This window comes from Podospora bellae-mahoneyi (assembly GCF_035222275.1).
Source record: "Podospora bellae-mahoneyi strain CBS 112042 chromosome 1 map unlocalized CBS112042p_1, whole genome shotgun sequence".
Taxonomy (NCBI): domain Eukaryota; kingdom Fungi; phylum Ascomycota; class Sordariomycetes; order Sordariales; family Podosporaceae; genus Podospora; species Podospora bellae-mahoneyi.
Window position 1 is genome coordinate 2,018,021 of NW_026946359.1, and position 16,150 is coordinate 2,034,170.

Consider the following 16,150-nt stretch of genomic DNA (forward strand, 5'->3'; position numbering starts at 1 on the left):
AGAGGATAGTGGCAATCGACAGGCGTTCGTGGTCTCAGTCATTTGGCACTGTTTCCATTATTTGTTCCCGTGGAATAATGTTCGTCTACAAGCCAGATACATACCCCGCGGTGTGTTCTACTCAACTACATCCTACCCACCTGGATGAGGGACTGTAAGCACACAACATCTGGATATAAGAGTCCTGGATTTTACAACTGAGCAACTTGAACTGGGCTAAACACCAACATAGGGTCAACAATGTTCACTTTGCTCCCCTCCTTGGATGTAAGAAACAGGCTGTGGCGTGAGTGGTCAATCCAGTTCCCCGCCCCACTAAAAAAATTCGCGGAGCTGGAGTCTCGCCGGGAACCACCGTATCGTATCCTGCGGGAATCTTAGCCCCACGAACGTCCCCTTCCTCTTGTTTGTGGTTGTTGGTGTCATTCCTTTTCTCTTTCTTCGGCCAGCCAAGATGAGGGTAATACGGGCGGTAAACAGCTGTCGCGCTGCTCTTGCGACAAGAAACGCAGCGCTGGTGGGCCGCCGGGCCTTGCCATACGCTGCTACCATCAACAGCGCCAGACTGGGAGGTCTCAGAGAGTTCAGCAGGACGTCCAACTACAGGGCTGCCGAGGGTGCTGCTGCCGCGTATGGCTTAACCCCTTAACCTAACATGACATCTTCAGGCAATGGCTGACACTGGAGAACGGGAACTACAGTCTCAAGCAGGCCAAGGAGCTGGCCCAGGCCAACATGACCCCCGAAGCTGCCGCCGCGAAGGTCTCCCCCGCCGAGGCTGCCAGGTTGGCACATGTCCGGAACATCGGTATCGCAGTATGTTATGGCCTTGGTTCAAGATGGCAAGTTGGTCGAAGAACCAACTGGACTTTATTGGGGAACAGGAAATGCTGAGACAAGCACGGCAAACCACTAGGCACACATCGATTCCGGCAAGACCACTGTATCCGAGCGCATTCTCTTCTACACCGGCAGAACGAAGCACATTCACGAAGTTCGCGGGCGTGATGGCGTCGGTGCCAAGATGGACTCCATGGAACTGGAGAGGGAGAGAGGTATCACCATTCAGTCTGCCGCCACCTTTGCCGACTGGAAGTACAAGACCAAAGACGGCAAGGAGGATATCTACCACCTGAACTTGATCGACACGCCCGGACATATTGATTTCACCATCGAGGTCGAGAGAGCCATGAGAGTGTTAGACGGCGCCGTCATGGTGCTGTGCGCTGTCAGTGGTGTCCAATCCCAGACCATCACGGTCGATCGCCAGATGAAGCGTTACAACGTCCCCCGTATCTCATTCGTCAACAAGATGGATCGTATGGGTGCCAACCCCTTCAGGGCTGTCGAGATGATCAACTCCAAGCTCAAGATCCCCGCTGCCGCTATTCAGATCCCGATCGGTGCTGAGAAGGAGTTTGAGGGTGTCGTTGATCTCATTGAGATGAGGGCAATCAGAAACGATGGCCAACGTGGTGTCAACGTCAAGGTCTCGAACCAGATCCCCGAGGAGTTGAAGGAGTTGGCCGAGCAAAAGAGACAAGAGCTGATTGAGAAATTGGCCGATGTCGACGATGAGATCGCCGAAATGTTCTTGGACGAGATCACCCCCACCCCCGAGCAGATCAAGGCTGCTATCCGCAGAGCGACTATTGGCCTCAAGTTCACCCCTGTGTTGATGGGCTCTGCCCTCGCCGACAAGTCCATCCAGCCCATGCTTGACGCTGTCTGCGACTACCTCCCCAACCCCAACGACGTTCCCAACATGGCTCTCGACCGGTCCAAGGGCGAAGCTCCTGTCAGCTTGCTTCCCTACAACTCTCTTCCCTTTGTCGGCCTCGCCTTCAAGCTGGAAGAGAACCCTTATGGTCAGCTCACCTACATGCGTGTCTACCAGGGCTCCCTGAAGAAGGGCCAGTACCTCTTCAACACCCGCAATGATAAAAAGGTCCGCATTCCCCGCATCGTCCGCATGCACTCCAATGAAATGGAGGACGTGGCCGAGATTGGCGCCGGTGAAATTTGTGCCGTCTTCGGCGTTGAGTGCGCCTCCGGTGACACCTTCACCGACGGTCGCCTTCCTTACGGCATGAGCTCCATGTACGTCCCTGACGCCGTCATGTCTCTCAGCATCAAGCCCAAGCGTAGCAGCGACGCCGACGCCTTCTCCAAGGCCATGAACCGCTTCATGCGTGAGGATCCCACCTTCCGCCTCCACGTCGATGAGGAGTCAGAAGAGACCATCATCAGCGGTATGGGCGAACTTCATCTAGACATTTACGTCGAGCGTCTCCGCCGTGAGTACAAGGTCGACTGCGAGACTGGCAAACCCCGCGTCGCCTACCGCGAGACCATTAGCCGCAAGGCCGAGTTCGACTTCTTGCTCAAGCGCCAGTCCGGCGGTCCCGGTGATTACGCCCGTGTTGTTGGCTGGGTCGAGCCCAACGCTGAAGACGCCGAGAAGAACTACTTCGAGACCCGCGTCGTCGGTGGTACCATTCCCGAAAAGTACCTCGCCGCTTGCGGGAAGGGTTTCGAAGAAGCCTGCCTCAAGGGTCCCCTTTTGGGCCACAGGGTCATTGGTGCCAGCATGATCATCACTGACGGTGCTACTCACGTTACTGATTCCAGTGACTACGCCTTCAACCTCGCCACTCAGATGGCGTTCCGCAAGGCCTTCCCAGATGCGGGCGGTGCAGTGCTCGAGCCGTTGATGAAGACGACAATCACCGCGCCGGTGGAGTTCCAGGGTAACATCCTCATGTTGATGAACAAGAGGGGTACCATTGTTGATACCGAGGTGGGCGCGGATGAGTTCACGCTTGTGGCGGACTGCAGTTTGAACGCCATGTTTGGGTTCAGCACTCACTTGAGAGCGGCTACGCAGGGTAAGGGAGAGTTCAGCATGGAGTTCAGCCATTATGCGCCTGCGCCGCCGCATTTGCAGTAAGTTTTTCTCTGGTTGATGATGCTGAGGAATGATGACTGACATTTCTTCGAATTATAGGAAGGAGTTGGTTGCTGCCTATGAGAAGGAGCTCGACTCCAAGAGAACCAAGTAAATCAGCAATCGCAAGATTTGTTGATAGGATTTGGGGATTTCCCCGCCCCGCGCCCCCCTGGCCAGGGCTTGGTGAGAATGATACCCGCCCTGCTCAAAATTTAGAGCCATGGATGGCTTCACCATACACCAGTCATCACCACGTCACAAGGGAATCATCACCCCTACGAGCCATGAATAACTTGGTGTAGGGCAACCTCAGGGGTAGATACACCACGAAGAGGTACCATAGACAGAGATGGATAGGCATAAATGGGACAGGAAAACAAGGTGGGACGATGATATCGGTACACAATAAAGGGGTCATGTTTTTTTTTTTTTTGATGTTGTTGGATGTATGTATATATGGATGTGTAGACAAAGATTGTATGATAGGTGCTGTCTGATACACACGGGGCGCAAGGCGCAGAGGTTGCGTCATATGGGGTTTGATGGTTAATGAACGACATCCTCTCTCTCTCTGTCTCTGATATCGGATGGCTCTCTTCGAGACCCAGCATACCCCTGGGCCTATGGGTTATGACACCCGGGGAATTCCTGGGTTATCCTTGTGACAATATGGCAACAACACCCGAGTTTTCATAATAGCTTCATTACCGCCCTCAACACAGCTCCTGCTTTTATTTTATCTATTCCAGAGACCATCCCATCTCCCCTGATTTTTGATAACGTTTCCTGTGTAACATGTCTACATGAAAAATGGGGTATATATGTGAAACATGTCCACTCATTATTCCTCTCGACGTTTCCCTCCCAAACCCATCATCACTTAAAGACGTCTAAGGATATCCTGCAAGACCTCCTCAGTCTTGGCAGTGCCGCCCAAGTCGGGGCTGACGTACTTGCCCTCCTCCAAGTTAGCATCCACAGCAGCGTAGATCTTGGCAGCAGCCTCCTCCTCATCAAGGAACTCCAGCATGAGCGCAGCGCTACGGATAGTAGCAATAGGGTTGGAGATCCCCTGGCCCTGGATATCAGGCGCGCTGCCGTGGCAGGGCTCACCAAGAGCAAAAGTCTTGCCAACGTTGGCGCTGGGAACGAGACCAAGCGAGCCAACAAGAGCAGCGGCACCATCAGACAAGATGTCGCCGTAGAGGTTAGGAGCAACAATGACATCATACGCCTCAGGCTGGCGGAAGAGCTTGTAGACCATCGAGTCAACAATCTGCTCCTCAACCTTGACAGAGCTGAACTTGGGGTCGGCAAGGGCAGCCTTGGAGGCGGTGCGGAAGAGGCCGTCGGTCTGTGACAGGACGTTGGACTTGTGAGTCACCGTCACGAGAGGGCCCTTGTGGATGCTGGGGGCTCCGCTCGCCCGGATCTTTTGCCGGCGCAGGGCAATCTCACCGGCCATGGCGGCGATGTTGGTGCTGGCCTTCTCGGAGATGCGCTTGATCGCCTCGGCGACCTTGCCCTCGGGGGTGTCGTAGGTCTTCTCCTCCTTGACGTAGAGGTCCTCGGTGTTCTCACGGACGATGACCATGTCGATGGGCTTCTTTGCGGTAGCGACCGTCTTGACGGGGCGGACGTTGGCGTAGAGAGCCAGTCTTTTGCGGAGGGCGACAATGGGGGAGGAGTACCCCTTGACGGCGGTGGTGGGGGAGCTAACAGCACCGAAAAGACCGCCATTGCAGCTCTGGAGAGTCTGGACAGTCTCTTCGGGCAGAGCAACGCCGGTCTTCTCAAAGGTCTCCCAGCCGGCGTTGAGGTCGACAAAGTCGAACTTCAGACCCAGAGAGGCAGGGAGGGCCTCGAGGACACGGCGACCAGCGGGGATGACCTCCTTGCCGATGCCATCACCGGGGATGAGGCCTTGTAATCGCAGCCAGTGTTAGAAAAAGCAAGTTTATTGTGGTGAAAGAAGCAAGCATGGGTTCCCGCAAGAACATACCGATAGTCAAAGCTCTTCTGGCAGCCATGTTTGCGCGTCAATTGACCTTTTTTTTTTTTGGTTTGGGAGGTTTGTTTAACGGGCAAGCCACGGGCGAAATTATTGGCCGCGGGCTGAAAAGGCTCGGATTGCGTTCTTTCGGCAGCCGGGATCGGAGCTAGAAACCGTGGATCTTGATGTTGCCCCGCGGTTGGTTCCCGAGAAGCTCAAATCATTTGCTTGGCTATTTCCCGTTCGGGTGTAAATGAATGCGATCCAGAATGTGGGGTTGGAGCTTCAACTTGGTTTGCGTTGGGCCTGGCCGTTTTCCAGATGGCCTGTTGAAACGTTCTCCATGCTTGCCTGCTTGCTGGCAGGGTGCTCCTTGAAGTTCAATATCATATCCCGTACCCTCTTAACGACAACCCGGAGCTGTAGGGCTGGAAAGGAAGGTGGCCTCAAGCGGAATATGGGGATTATCCTACCGCTATGCCGTATATGTCTTCCACATCGGACGGAGCACAAGCATCTGCGCTTTATATGATGATGCCGCCGGACGCAATGCATGACGGACATCTGAAACACAAGTCAGAAGAAGGCGGGATGGCCTTCTCGAAAGGGTATCCTGGCGCCAAAGACGGCTGGTCCGGGGAAAGCTGCGTTCTGATGCCCACGGTGGCAGCAGGACCGGCTCTGACAGGTTGTGTGTGCTAAACAGAGAGGCAAGCGGCGCTTTTCCAACGAAAAAAGCTGACGGCGTGTGGCAATGTATGTAGGAGGATATTTATTAGAGCATCGCGAGTGGTGGACGGTGGTGGACAACCTGGAGCACAGCCCCTGAAACCCACCTCTCTGCTGGAGCTGTTCCAGCTCTGGGCCAACCGTTGTGCACCCACCTCAACGGCGCTTTGGCCAAGATCACACCAAAATAAAGACAACAAGAGGCTTTGGCTGTCGGGGTCTCAGGATTATCAACAGAAAATCTCTCGGGGCTTTCGGTGCGCCAAACAGATTGATTTGTCTGGACGAAAAGTGCTGCGAGGCATTAGGGGCAGTGTGTGTCCCACCGAACGGCTTGGCAAAGCTCCCCTGAACCAACCCTTCCCCAAATTGTTCTCTTAATTTTATGAAGACACCTTCACATTTTGGTGCCACCACGGTCCGTTGATACTTTATCTGCATCTTTTCCGCATCCTGTTCGCGACACGCAACCTCCGACCACCGGTACCTTGCTCCCACACCATTGCCCATTGCGACACCGCCATATCCCACCTAGTCTGTTGTTGTATTTCCCGGTCCCTCACATCAGCTGTTTAATCGAGCGACACGGGCTCTCTTGACCATCCCTCGGGTCACTTGGCGCGGGGGAGCTCAAAGCGCGTCTCTTTCGCAAAACCCGGCGCGCCGGGTGCTGCCCTCCAAAGTCGACTTGAACACCACCTCCCCGCGTGACGAAACCTCCCACGACTCAGTCAAGATCTCTTTGCGCTTTGTTCATCGCCTTCAGGGCCCTCCACATATTTGAATTCAAAACCCAAACGGGCAGGTACTGCCACATCCGCCATCATGAGTGCCGTCAAGAACCTTCGCGCCATGTTTGAGCAAAAGGGGGAAAACAGTCCTCCAGACCGGGGTCGTTCGCCTGGTGCGCCTTTTGGTAAGGATCATCTTGTGCTGTTCGTTTGCGCGCAACACCTGCCGGCGCTTTCGGGTGCATCTGCGCATTCCGTGTGGCAGCTAGCTACGAGGTAAACATGGCTAATTCTGTCGTCATTGTTACAGTTTCCGGCGCCGAGTCCCCACGTCCGCTGGCCAAAGTCCGAACGAGCTTCATCGCAATCGAAAAAGACGGTAGGATGGGCTTGACACGAGAAGGCAGCCAGGATTCAGTGCCGGGGATTCGAAAGCTCAGCGGTGGATCTAGCGAAATGACGACGCCGACTGCTGGAAAGGAGATCTCGAATCCGTTCGAGAAATTTGAGAGGCTCACGAGCACACCAAAAACTTTCCTTGGAGACCAACCAATTGTGGAATCACCACAGGCGAAGGCAGAAGAGAAAACGGCGACATCGCCGGTCAAGGAAGTGAATGTCGCACAAACACCGACCGCACCTATTGTGAAGGAGGAAGTGAAGACCCCAGAGCCAGCCCTGGATGGCACTGCGGAGAAGACAGTCACACCAGCACCAAAGCCGGAGACCAAAGAGCCAGTAAACGAGACAAGCGGTGCGAATGAGGAGAAGGAGACGACTGCCACCAAGGAAGCCACGAAACCCACCACCACCACCACCATCACACCACAGCCGGCAGTGAAGCCGATGACAACTTCTTCGACAGGAAAGCTCGATGTAAAATCTGCGAAATCGCCAGTCACCACCAAGCCCCCGAAGAGCCCAGCTCTGAGACCTCAGCCGAATTTGGCTGCGCCTAAACAGACGCCCGAAAGGAAAGTGTCCCACACCGAAAAGACAATGACACCAAAAGCAGCCACTCCCGCCGCAAAGGCCTCTGCTCCTTCCTCGGTGAAGAAGCCACCTCCGCTCCATGCATCCCCCGCAGCCACAGGGTTTGTCAAGCCAAAGGTCAAGTCACCAACAAGACCAGTCAAGCTTCCTCCAGGCCTCACAACGCATACGGCTGCCTCCGGTTCCAAGGTCCACGGCGACAGCGCACAACACGCCAGTTCCCTCGCACGCTCCGCCAGCAGAACAAGCATGTCGGGCACCACTGGCAAAGCCGCCCCGGGTAAAACGCTCAAACGACAGAGTTCGACCGTTGGCCGCTCCCGGCCGAGCATAGGACCCCCTCCGCCTCAGCCAGCCAAGGACCATGCTCCTAAGAAGGAGAAGCCGGTTGACGAGAGTTTCCTCGCGCGTATGATGCGGCCTACCCAAGCCTCTGCCAACAAGGTCACACAAAAGGTGCCCATTTCTCCACCCAGACATGGACCAGCCTCCCGGAGAACATCCCCAGCGTCTAAGCCCCGCGTTAAGAAGGCTGTCTCACGACCACATAGTGCCACGTCAGGACATAGCGCACCTTCAGCATCGCAGACCAGCCTGGCTCCAGCCGCCGAGATTGTTCCCGCTTCAAAGTCTGCCGAGGACGACGCTAAGCACGCCGCTCTCGATGCCGTGTCTGAGAAGACGGCGGTTCAGGAGGTAGCAGTCCTTGCGGAGCAGGCTGAAACCGCCGAGGAGGCCGTGGAAGCCGCCAAGGAGGTTGAGGGTGAGATCACTCTGCCAGAGACTTCCCCTGGGGTCAAGGCTGTCACAAACAGCATGGAGCGCATGAGCGTCGGGTCTGCCGATTCCAAGGCCGAAGTGAGCGGACATAGCAACGACAATACCTCTTCCCCCTCTCCTTCTGCCACAGAAGAAACCGAGGCTTCCGTCATCGACAACAAGGAGAGCCATTCCGAAATCTCCGCTATCGCCGCCTAATTACCTGTCGCGACGGACTCGACACCTTGTTTAATTCTTTGTATTCTTCTTGACCGCGGACCATGGTACCGCACTTTGTTACCTTTTAACACCCCCAAAGAGGGATTTTGGCTTATCGGTTTTGCATTGCTCTTTTAAGCGCTGCTAATGACACCTATTTGTTTGGTATTGGTTGGAGGGAACGCGACCAAAAAAACTCCCAGCTTCTTCTTATGATACCTTTTTGTGTGTGTGTGGGGGGGGCGGGGAGAAGTGAAAAGAGGAGGAAAGTGCTTTGCCTTGTTAATTGGGAGAGAAGGAGAGAGCCTGTGGATTCTCATTGTTGGGTTTATGTTTTTATTGGCTTTTCTGTTGTTGGTACTTGCCTCATAGTCGGGAGTTGTTTGTTTTTGATAAGCACAGCAGGGAAAGGGAAAGGAGGATGGTAGGGAAATGGGGGGAGAAACATTAAGGAAGGGGGGAGGAGTTTGTCTATGTAGAATAGGGTTTTCGGTATATGTGTGTGGTTTGGTATTTTGGGGGGGAGGGCAAACAGCACTTTATTGCATAGGACACCGCACGCAAGATGCATACAAAAAAGACAGAGGCTGGCAGGCACGCTCGCGCACACACACAGTTAGGCACACAAAGCATGTTAGATTAGTATGAATAACAGTATTCATTGTACAATTCCTTTCCGAGGCCATATATGGAAGCTGAACCAACTGGTAGCCTTGTTGCTAAGGGTTGCATCTGAAATCTGCTTCAGTTACAGTCTGCTCATGTGTCTTTAATCTTGGTGTATTTAACTTTGATGTACATGTCTTTCGTCTTCTCCCCACTATCTCGTACACTCTCATCGTTGGGTATGATATCCTTTACATCCTTCCTTCCACATTCCACCACCATCAACGCCCCCCTCTATTTTTTTTTCTTGTTTTTTTAAATTTCTTGATTTCTCCCTCATCCACCCTACGAAACCCTTGCCAGAACCAGACCTCCCACCCTCTTCTCCAACGCCTCCCTCACCTCCAACACCCCCTTATCCGTGCACAAAAATAACGTCTCCCCCAGGTTGAGCCCCTTGATATGCCCCGCCTGGAACCCCCTCGCAATCTTGGACAGCTGCTTGTAATCCGCAGTCACCGGCCTCTTTGGCTTGGACACGGCCTGTAGGTTGGACATGACGGGCTTGTTGTTGAAGTACTTGAGCCCCAGCCACAGACGACGGGTGGAGACGTTGGCCGAGGTGACGGGTTCGGTTTCGAAGGTCAGAAGGGCTTCGGGGGGAGGGGGGGTGAGGCCGGCGCGGGTGACGGAGGAGATGAAGCCCGCGCGGTGGAGGGCGAGGGCGAAGCGGAGGTTGTACTTTGTGTTGGGGATCGAGGTGAGGCCTAGCTTGGCGCGGGAGGCGTTTTGGAGGTGGGAGAGGGCGTTGCAGATGGAGTGGATGCCCATTTTGGATGTTGATGAACCTCGGGGGGAGGGTTTGATATGGAATTGGGTGGGTGCTGGGCCCCGGGTTGGGGAGGGGGGTGATTTGGTTGTTGGCTTTTGGGGGGGTTAGTTGGGAGTTGAGAGGACGGTTTGAGCCGGGGGATTCGTACCAGAAAGAGAGGGTGAAAAGTGGTGGGCGTGGAGGACGTGGAGGACGTGGAGGGGTGTCGTCGCTGGAGCTGTCGCCGGTGAGGTGTCTGTTCGAGTCGATTAACTCAAATCGGCTCTTTCCGTTGTCGCGGTTCCAAATTTTTGGCCAGTCTCCGGGACGGGCACGGTGCGGGCGACGGGAGAGATCGCACTGTGTTGGGCAGGGGTTGCAATTGACAATGGGACAGAGCTCTGACCACCGGTACCTACCCCGCTATGAAGGCTTGGCAGTATCTGTTTAAGCGCCCAGGTGGGAGGGGCACCCACTCATTCACAGCATCACAACCACCCGAGCTGTCCTGACGGCATGTCCAGGGGTAGGATCATCACGCTGTAAAAAAGAGGTGATTTGTTGACGGGACGGGATTGATGGGCTTTCAATTGCTCGCTAATGTGCGCGTGGGCCTGCCCAAAAAACGCCTAAGCTCTCTGGGTCATGGTTCCAGCTCGAGTGTCGCACAGGGGGGAGCTGATGGGTTTATCTCATAGGAATACCACCGTGATCTTTTTTCTGGCTACATTTTTTTCCCCTTTTCTCTGTCTCCTGCCAGCTTGACTGAACTATCTCCTGTATTTTCCCTAGTTCTGGGTGGAACTAGAGTTGGGTTGCGCCGCTGTTCTCTTTGTGTTTCTCACCCCTCATCACCACCAACTTCTCCTCATCCTGTCGATCGCATAGCGCGTTGCAAAGATGGCCGCCCGGCCGGGAGAAGAACTTGTAGCCACGCTGTAAGTATACTTGCTTTCTTTGTGCCTCTACGCAGTATTGTGAGGTTATATGTCCTAACTTGGAGCATGTGAAGCTTTGGCGACGTTCATTACTTTTACGGGCCACCAACAAATAACCCGCCTCATCATCGGTTCGATAAGGGGTCCTATGTCTACCTCTTCGAGGACCCCAATCAGGGACGCGCCCGTTTAGAGATTGCGAACCAGCCAGGCACAGAGGATCAAGACGCATTTGATGGCTGTAAGATACCTTGGCTTTGTCGCACAAGCAATGATGGCACTTGCTAACCAAGCATGTTGCCAGACCTCGACAATGTCCACCTCCAATACACATACAAGCACACTTGCCTTGTAACCCTCATCGTTGGCCAAGTCAATAACCAAGAAGAATGGCACCTTCCAACCTATGACCCCCACAACCAAGCCAAATATCACTACAAACTTCACTCCCTTGACCTCTACTTCTGGACTCACCAAGACGCCCTCGAGTTCGTCAACGGCATCCGCCGCGTCCTTCCCCATACCCAATGCGAAGTCCTCGATGAACCCGGGCCTCCACCCCGTCAACCCACCGAAGCTAGCTCCCTTGTTCAAAAGCTCGAGAAAGTTGCCATCTCCGACTCCTCCCCAGCCCAGCAAGCCAACCCCGGCGTCCCGTCTTTCCCCGGCCCTCCGGTGTCCGCAGTAGATGGCAACCTCCCTCCTCCCCCTCCTCCCCCAGCAGCCTTCTCACCTATCCCTTACAACCCCGCCGCGCCCGCAGCTCCAGAGCAGCTCCGCCACAGGGAAAAGACTCCCCCTCCTGAAGACGGCGTCGCCAACCCACTCCATCAAACCCTCGCCTATGACGCCGCCACTCCTTTCTCCCCTGGCCTTCCACCCGGACCAAGCCATCTCAGCCCGTTGAGCCCGGGCATCCCACCTCCCAACCTCCAACACCCCCCCGGAGCGCCAACATTCCCCGGTCCCCCCGTGGCATCACCCGGCTTCGCCCCCCAAGGCTTCGGCTCCCTCGGTGGTGTAGGTGCGCCTCCTCATCCAGGCATCACCCGCTCAGTAACCATGCCGGCAGTTGGTACTCCCCTCTCCAGTCCAGGGCTGGTGAGTCCTTACGGAGGCGTCGGGACATTCCCGGGTCAGCCGCAGGTGTATAACCCCGCTGCTGTGGCGGCCGTGTCTCAGACACCTACACCACCTGCCGTGGGTGGGATCGGGGCTTCACCCGGCGTTGGGGTCCAAGGGCCGCAGACGGCGCAGGCGGGGCTGCCGCAGCAGAATGAGTATGCTGTGCATCAGCAGTTTTATGTGCCGGAGGAGGAGTATAGACCGAAGAAGGAGGTGAGGGGGAAGCTGGAGGAGAATGCGGGGAGGTTGGAGAGGGGGGTGTCGGGGATGTTGAAGAAGTTTGAGAAGAAGTTTGGTTGAGGGTTGGTGATGTGTTGAGAGAGGAGTGTTTCTGGGCTAGGCGTGGGGTTAATTAGTTTGGATACAAGGTGTTTGGCAGTTGGTTCGTTTCTTGCTGTTGGGTTAGGCGTATATAGCTTTTTGGTCAAGCACAGCGTTCGTTACACCTTCTCATGGCCCATTGACAGCCTTGTCAGCAGAAGGCACCCTGCTGCCCATCGCCGGGCCAGTCCAGTTCCTCTGCCTGCTTCCAGGTTGTCAGTGGTGTAACTAGGAAGTAAACCCAGCAGAGAAAATGCAGAACATCATCGGAACCGGCCGGTATATCGGGCATCATCATCGACAAGACTTATCTTTGCCCCATGATAATATGACCTATCACCATCGGGCCGGCCATCGGCCACACACACACACACACACCACCGCATCGGTTAGGTCACTCGGAATCCGCAACCCCCGTTCCGACCCGTGAGGAGGACAAGCGCAGCGGCGCCGTGCTTATTTTTACGGGGGTGGCTTTTCGCACCACATGGCCCAAATCCTGTGCTTGTCTCACACCATTCTGCCGTTTTGAACGACATCATTCAACATCAATCGTCCGCCTCGCCCCCGTACCACTCCTCTACTGGGCAGAAAGAAGGGAAGATTGCTTTTCCAAGCGGTACAAGCAGCCCTGCTTGAGAATTAAACAAGTATTTGCTTGGTAATTGCTCTGTTTCCTCTTACGTTATGTGCCTGCGTTTTGGCGTTGGTGTTGAGTAATTCCAAAATCCTCCTCGGCACAACCCCAGGTTTCTTGGTGGAGCTGAGATAGCGGTGATCTGGCCTGGAATCTCTCGGCAGGTATCCATCGTCTTGACGGTGATAAAAAAAAAAGATGAAAAACAAGAAGACAGGTTGAGAGAGTTGACATGGCACTGCGAGCTTGATAAATAATCATCTCTCTCGTGCTCCCTCGGTGTTATAAGACGAAAGATTGGTAAATCCCAACAACAGTGCTAAGCTTTTACTTGACGTCTCCAAGAAAATATAGCAGGTACCGGAAGCTTTCTCACCTGCGGCGGAGAAGGGGCATGATACCACACACCATCCAACTAACAAAACTAGACTAAACCAGTTGAGTCCACTTCCTACCCCAGACAAGACACAAAGAAAAGGCGGGGTGGGATTCGGCGCCGGGTTTGCGAATTCCCATGTGGTTCATTGATCAATTTTATTGGAACAAGCGAATTCTTCTTTTTTCCTTTTTGATGGCTTGTCCCAAAGAAAATTAAGTCCTGGTTATATCCGCTTGACACGGGATGTGGACGGTGATTCCCGAACCTTACCTAGGTACCTTCTCCTATGAATACTGATCACTGCCCCGCCGCCACTTGCGTATCCCTTCTTTCAAATGCTCTAAAGGGTGAATGAAAAGATACGAAGTTGTCCCTACCTAATGCCGTCGATGGCCTCATGATTTGATGTTACTCTAGACCTCGTTCCCCTGACGATTTGAAAGTGGATGCTCAGACCATAGACCTCAGCTTATACTTATCCGGACGATATATCCCCACCGCCACCAACCGAAGTCACTTTTTCTTTGGAACAAAACACCGTTATCCTTTCCAAAGGCAGCTGAAAGAGCCTGTTGGACTGGAAAGAAACAAAGTCAGAAAAGAGGTCTACGAACACAGACCATGAAGGAGAAAGATTCCACATCCGCCTCCGACTCGGACAGAACAGACGGCGAAATCTCAATCCCAAACGACCAGAACATCGCCGGCTTCAAGCCCAGCCACAACACAGAAACAGATCCTGCCTCGAATGTTGACCCACCACCAGATGTGGTCCCAGATGGAGGTCTCACAGCTTGGCTCCAAGTCCTAGGCTCGACCGCTATCCTCGTCAACACCTGGGGTCTTATCAACACCTTCGGGGTCTTCCGTACGTCTTGTTCCATCCCATTCCCCTTTGCGAAATCTAACCCGTTGCACAGAGGCCTACTACGAAACAACCCTCCTATCCTCCCATCCACCCTCCTCAATCTCATGGATCGGCTCTACCCAAGCCGCCCTCCTCTTCTTGGTCGGCGTGTTCGCCGGTCCTCTCTATGACGCCGGCTACTTCCGCCACCTCCTCATCACCGGCATGTTCCTCATCGTCTTCGGCCAGTTCATGACCTCGTTATGTACCGAGTACTGGCAAGTCCTTCTCGCGCAAGGGTTTTGCATGGGGAGCGGCATGGGAATGACTTTCCTACCTTCAGCTGCGATCCTCAGTCAGTACTTTGCCCGCCACCGGGCGTTAGCTTTGGGCATCGCCTCGGCAGGGTCGCCAGTTGCCGGGACGGTTTTTCCGATCATCTTTTCAAAGTTGGAGAAGAGCCTGGGTTTCGGCTGGGCGACGAGGGTGATCGCCTTCATCCTGCTGGGAATGTCGGTCATACCAGTTGCGTTCATGAAGACCAGGGTGCCACCTCACAAGGGGAAGAAGTCGCTGGTCGACAAGAGCCTTTTCAAGGATGGTCCATATTTGAGCTTCACCGCTGGCGGTTTCTTTGCCTTCCTGACGCTCTATGTTCCGTTCTTTTACATCACGCTGTATGGCACATCGCAGGCGTCGGTTACCGAGTCCTTTGCGCCGTATCTGGTTACGTTGCTGAATGCCGGGTCGATTTTTGGCAGAATCATCCCCAACGCGCTGGCGGATCGGTTTGGGTGCCTGAACCTCATGCTCGTTTGCATGTCGGGGAGTGCGATTCTCGTCTTCGGCTGGCTGGGAGTCAAGAATCTCGCTGGATCAGTGGTTTTTGTACTGCTGTATGGTGCCTTCTCGGGCGGCGTGGTCAGCTTGACACCTAGTGTTGTCGTCGAGCTATCTCCTGATCTTTCGAGAGTTGGGACCAGAATGGGTTTTGGGTTCATTGTCTCTGGAACTGCGGTTCTGATTGGGACGCCCATTGCGGGTGCGGTCTTGGGTGGTGAGAGTGCCAATGCCAGATGGGTGCCGACGGTCCTGTATGCTGCCTGTGGGCTTTTGATTGCGACGTTTCTCTACTCGACAGCGAGGTTTTTGCAGTATAGAAAGAAAGGAGGGTGGTAAGAAGTGGTCATGGGGGCATCTCATCATTTCATACCTGCTACTATATGCATTGGGAGAGACGACATGTGCGTGGTGTTTGGGTTTGTTCATGACAACACGAAAGGCTAGAATAGTCAGTTTACATTAGGTATATGCAACTTACGGATGATGCATGAATATAAAGGAAATAAATAGTACCTTGGCCCAAACTACCGCATCATCTCTGATATCAAGACATCCGCAACTGCCGGGAAGAAGTGTGCCCAGAGAAGTCTGAGTCGTGCTGACACAGTAGTAGATATGCTCGACTGAAACGTGCTTGAAGCCAAGCACATGAAACCAACGTACTCCAGTCTGGAATGGGCAATCATAACCGAGAAGAGTAAAGAGCTACCAGAAAGACGTTTCGTGATATGTTCGTGGTGTTCCATGGATGGAGAGCTCTTGCGTGCCAAGCATCGCCGACAGGGAGCTTAAGCACGGTTCAACTCCGCAACTTGCAGCGTGCACGGATCCCAGAGTGTCCTCGACCCGTTTGACTGCATGTGATCCCCTGCGGAAAAAAAAGTCCCATCATTGTTCCTTCAGAAACGTTACGTCGATGCAGATACGATGTTCTGGTGGCTGGTGGTTCAATTGACAACTGTCATCGGGGTTTAGTATTTACAAGGCTGCTTTGTCTCGGAAACCCAGCGATTGAAGTAACCCGATTTGTCAGAGGGCACAATCTGCAGTCAAAACGCGAGGGCGAGGGCCGTGATTAATGTCTTACAGCACTTCCGTCAGCCCTTATTCAGCAATGCTAAGGTCAATCTAGAGTGGGGCAGTCCTGGTGTTGAGGGGCAGTTTGAGAGGGGCAAGGCCTGGGCGACCAACACAGCTAGCTGAACTTCAGCTACGGGCGTGTGGGATACCGCTATTTTGCACTCCGGGGTGTCCTAGACGTTGAGTATC

At 54.2% G+C, this 16,150-nt stretch overlaps 6 protein-coding genes across 6 annotated transcripts; 4 read left to right on the forward strand and 2 right to left on the reverse strand.

Annotated features, from left to right (window-relative positions):
* Positions 1-454: 454 nt before the first annotated feature.
* Positions 455-3,533, forward strand: MEF1 (Elongation factor G, mitochondrial; the record flags this gene model as incomplete). The annotated part of the gene is made up of 4 exons (XM_062873897.1): positions 455-630; positions 702-816; positions 917-2,946; positions 3,008-3,533. 4 exons carry the CDS (start codon positions 455-457, stop codon positions 3,060-3,062), a joined length of 2,376 nt encoding a protein of 791 aa, XP_062736987.1. The 3' UTR covers positions 3,063-3,533.
* A 60-nt stretch (positions 3,534-3,593) lies between these two features.
* On the reverse strand, positions 3,594-5,958 carry LYS12 (homoisocitrate dehydrogenase). Its single transcript, XM_062873898.1, has 2 exons — positions 4,953-5,958; positions 3,594-4,873 (listed from the first exon to the last, which is right to left on the reverse strand). The coding sequence occupies exons 1-2, from the start codon at positions 4,978-4,980 to the stop codon at positions 3,831-3,833; spliced, it is 1,071 nt and encodes a 356-aa protein (XP_062736988.1). The 5' UTR covers positions 4,981-5,958; the 3' UTR covers positions 3,594-3,830.
* QC761_106350 (uncharacterized protein) lies at positions 4,924-8,608 on the forward strand. The gene is made up of 2 exons (XM_062873899.1): positions 4,924-6,588; positions 6,714-8,608. The coding sequence occupies exons 1-2, from the start codon at positions 6,498-6,500 to the stop codon at positions 8,372-8,374; spliced, it is 1,752 nt and encodes a 583-aa protein (XP_062736989.1). The 5' UTR covers positions 4,924-6,497; the 3' UTR covers positions 8,375-8,608.
* Positions 8,609-9,325: 717 nt separating this feature from the next.
* Positions 9,326-9,811, reverse strand: QC761_106360 (uncharacterized protein; the record flags this gene model as incomplete). Its single annotated transcript, XM_062873900.1, has 1 exon — positions 9,326-9,811. One exon carries the CDS (start codon positions 9,809-9,811, stop codon positions 9,326-9,328), a length of 486 nt encoding a protein of 161 aa, XP_062736990.1.
* A 195-nt stretch (positions 9,812-10,006) lies between these two features.
* Positions 10,007-12,154, forward strand: QC761_106370 (uncharacterized protein; the record flags this gene model as incomplete). Its single annotated transcript, XM_062873901.1, has 3 exons — positions 10,007-10,729; positions 10,804-10,970; positions 11,034-12,154. The coding sequence occupies exons 1-3, from the start codon at positions 10,692-10,694 to the stop codon at positions 12,152-12,154; spliced, it is 1,326 nt and encodes a 441-aa protein (XP_062736991.1). The 5' UTR covers positions 10,007-10,691.
* Positions 12,155-13,812: 1,658 nt separating this feature from the next.
* QC761_106380 (uncharacterized protein) lies at positions 13,813-15,217 on the forward strand (the record flags this gene model as incomplete). Its single annotated transcript, XM_062873902.1, has 2 exons — positions 13,813-14,059; positions 14,112-15,217. 2 exons carry the CDS (start codon positions 13,813-13,815, stop codon positions 15,215-15,217), a joined length of 1,353 nt encoding a protein of 450 aa, XP_062736992.1.
* Positions 15,218-16,150: the final 933 nt, after the last annotated feature.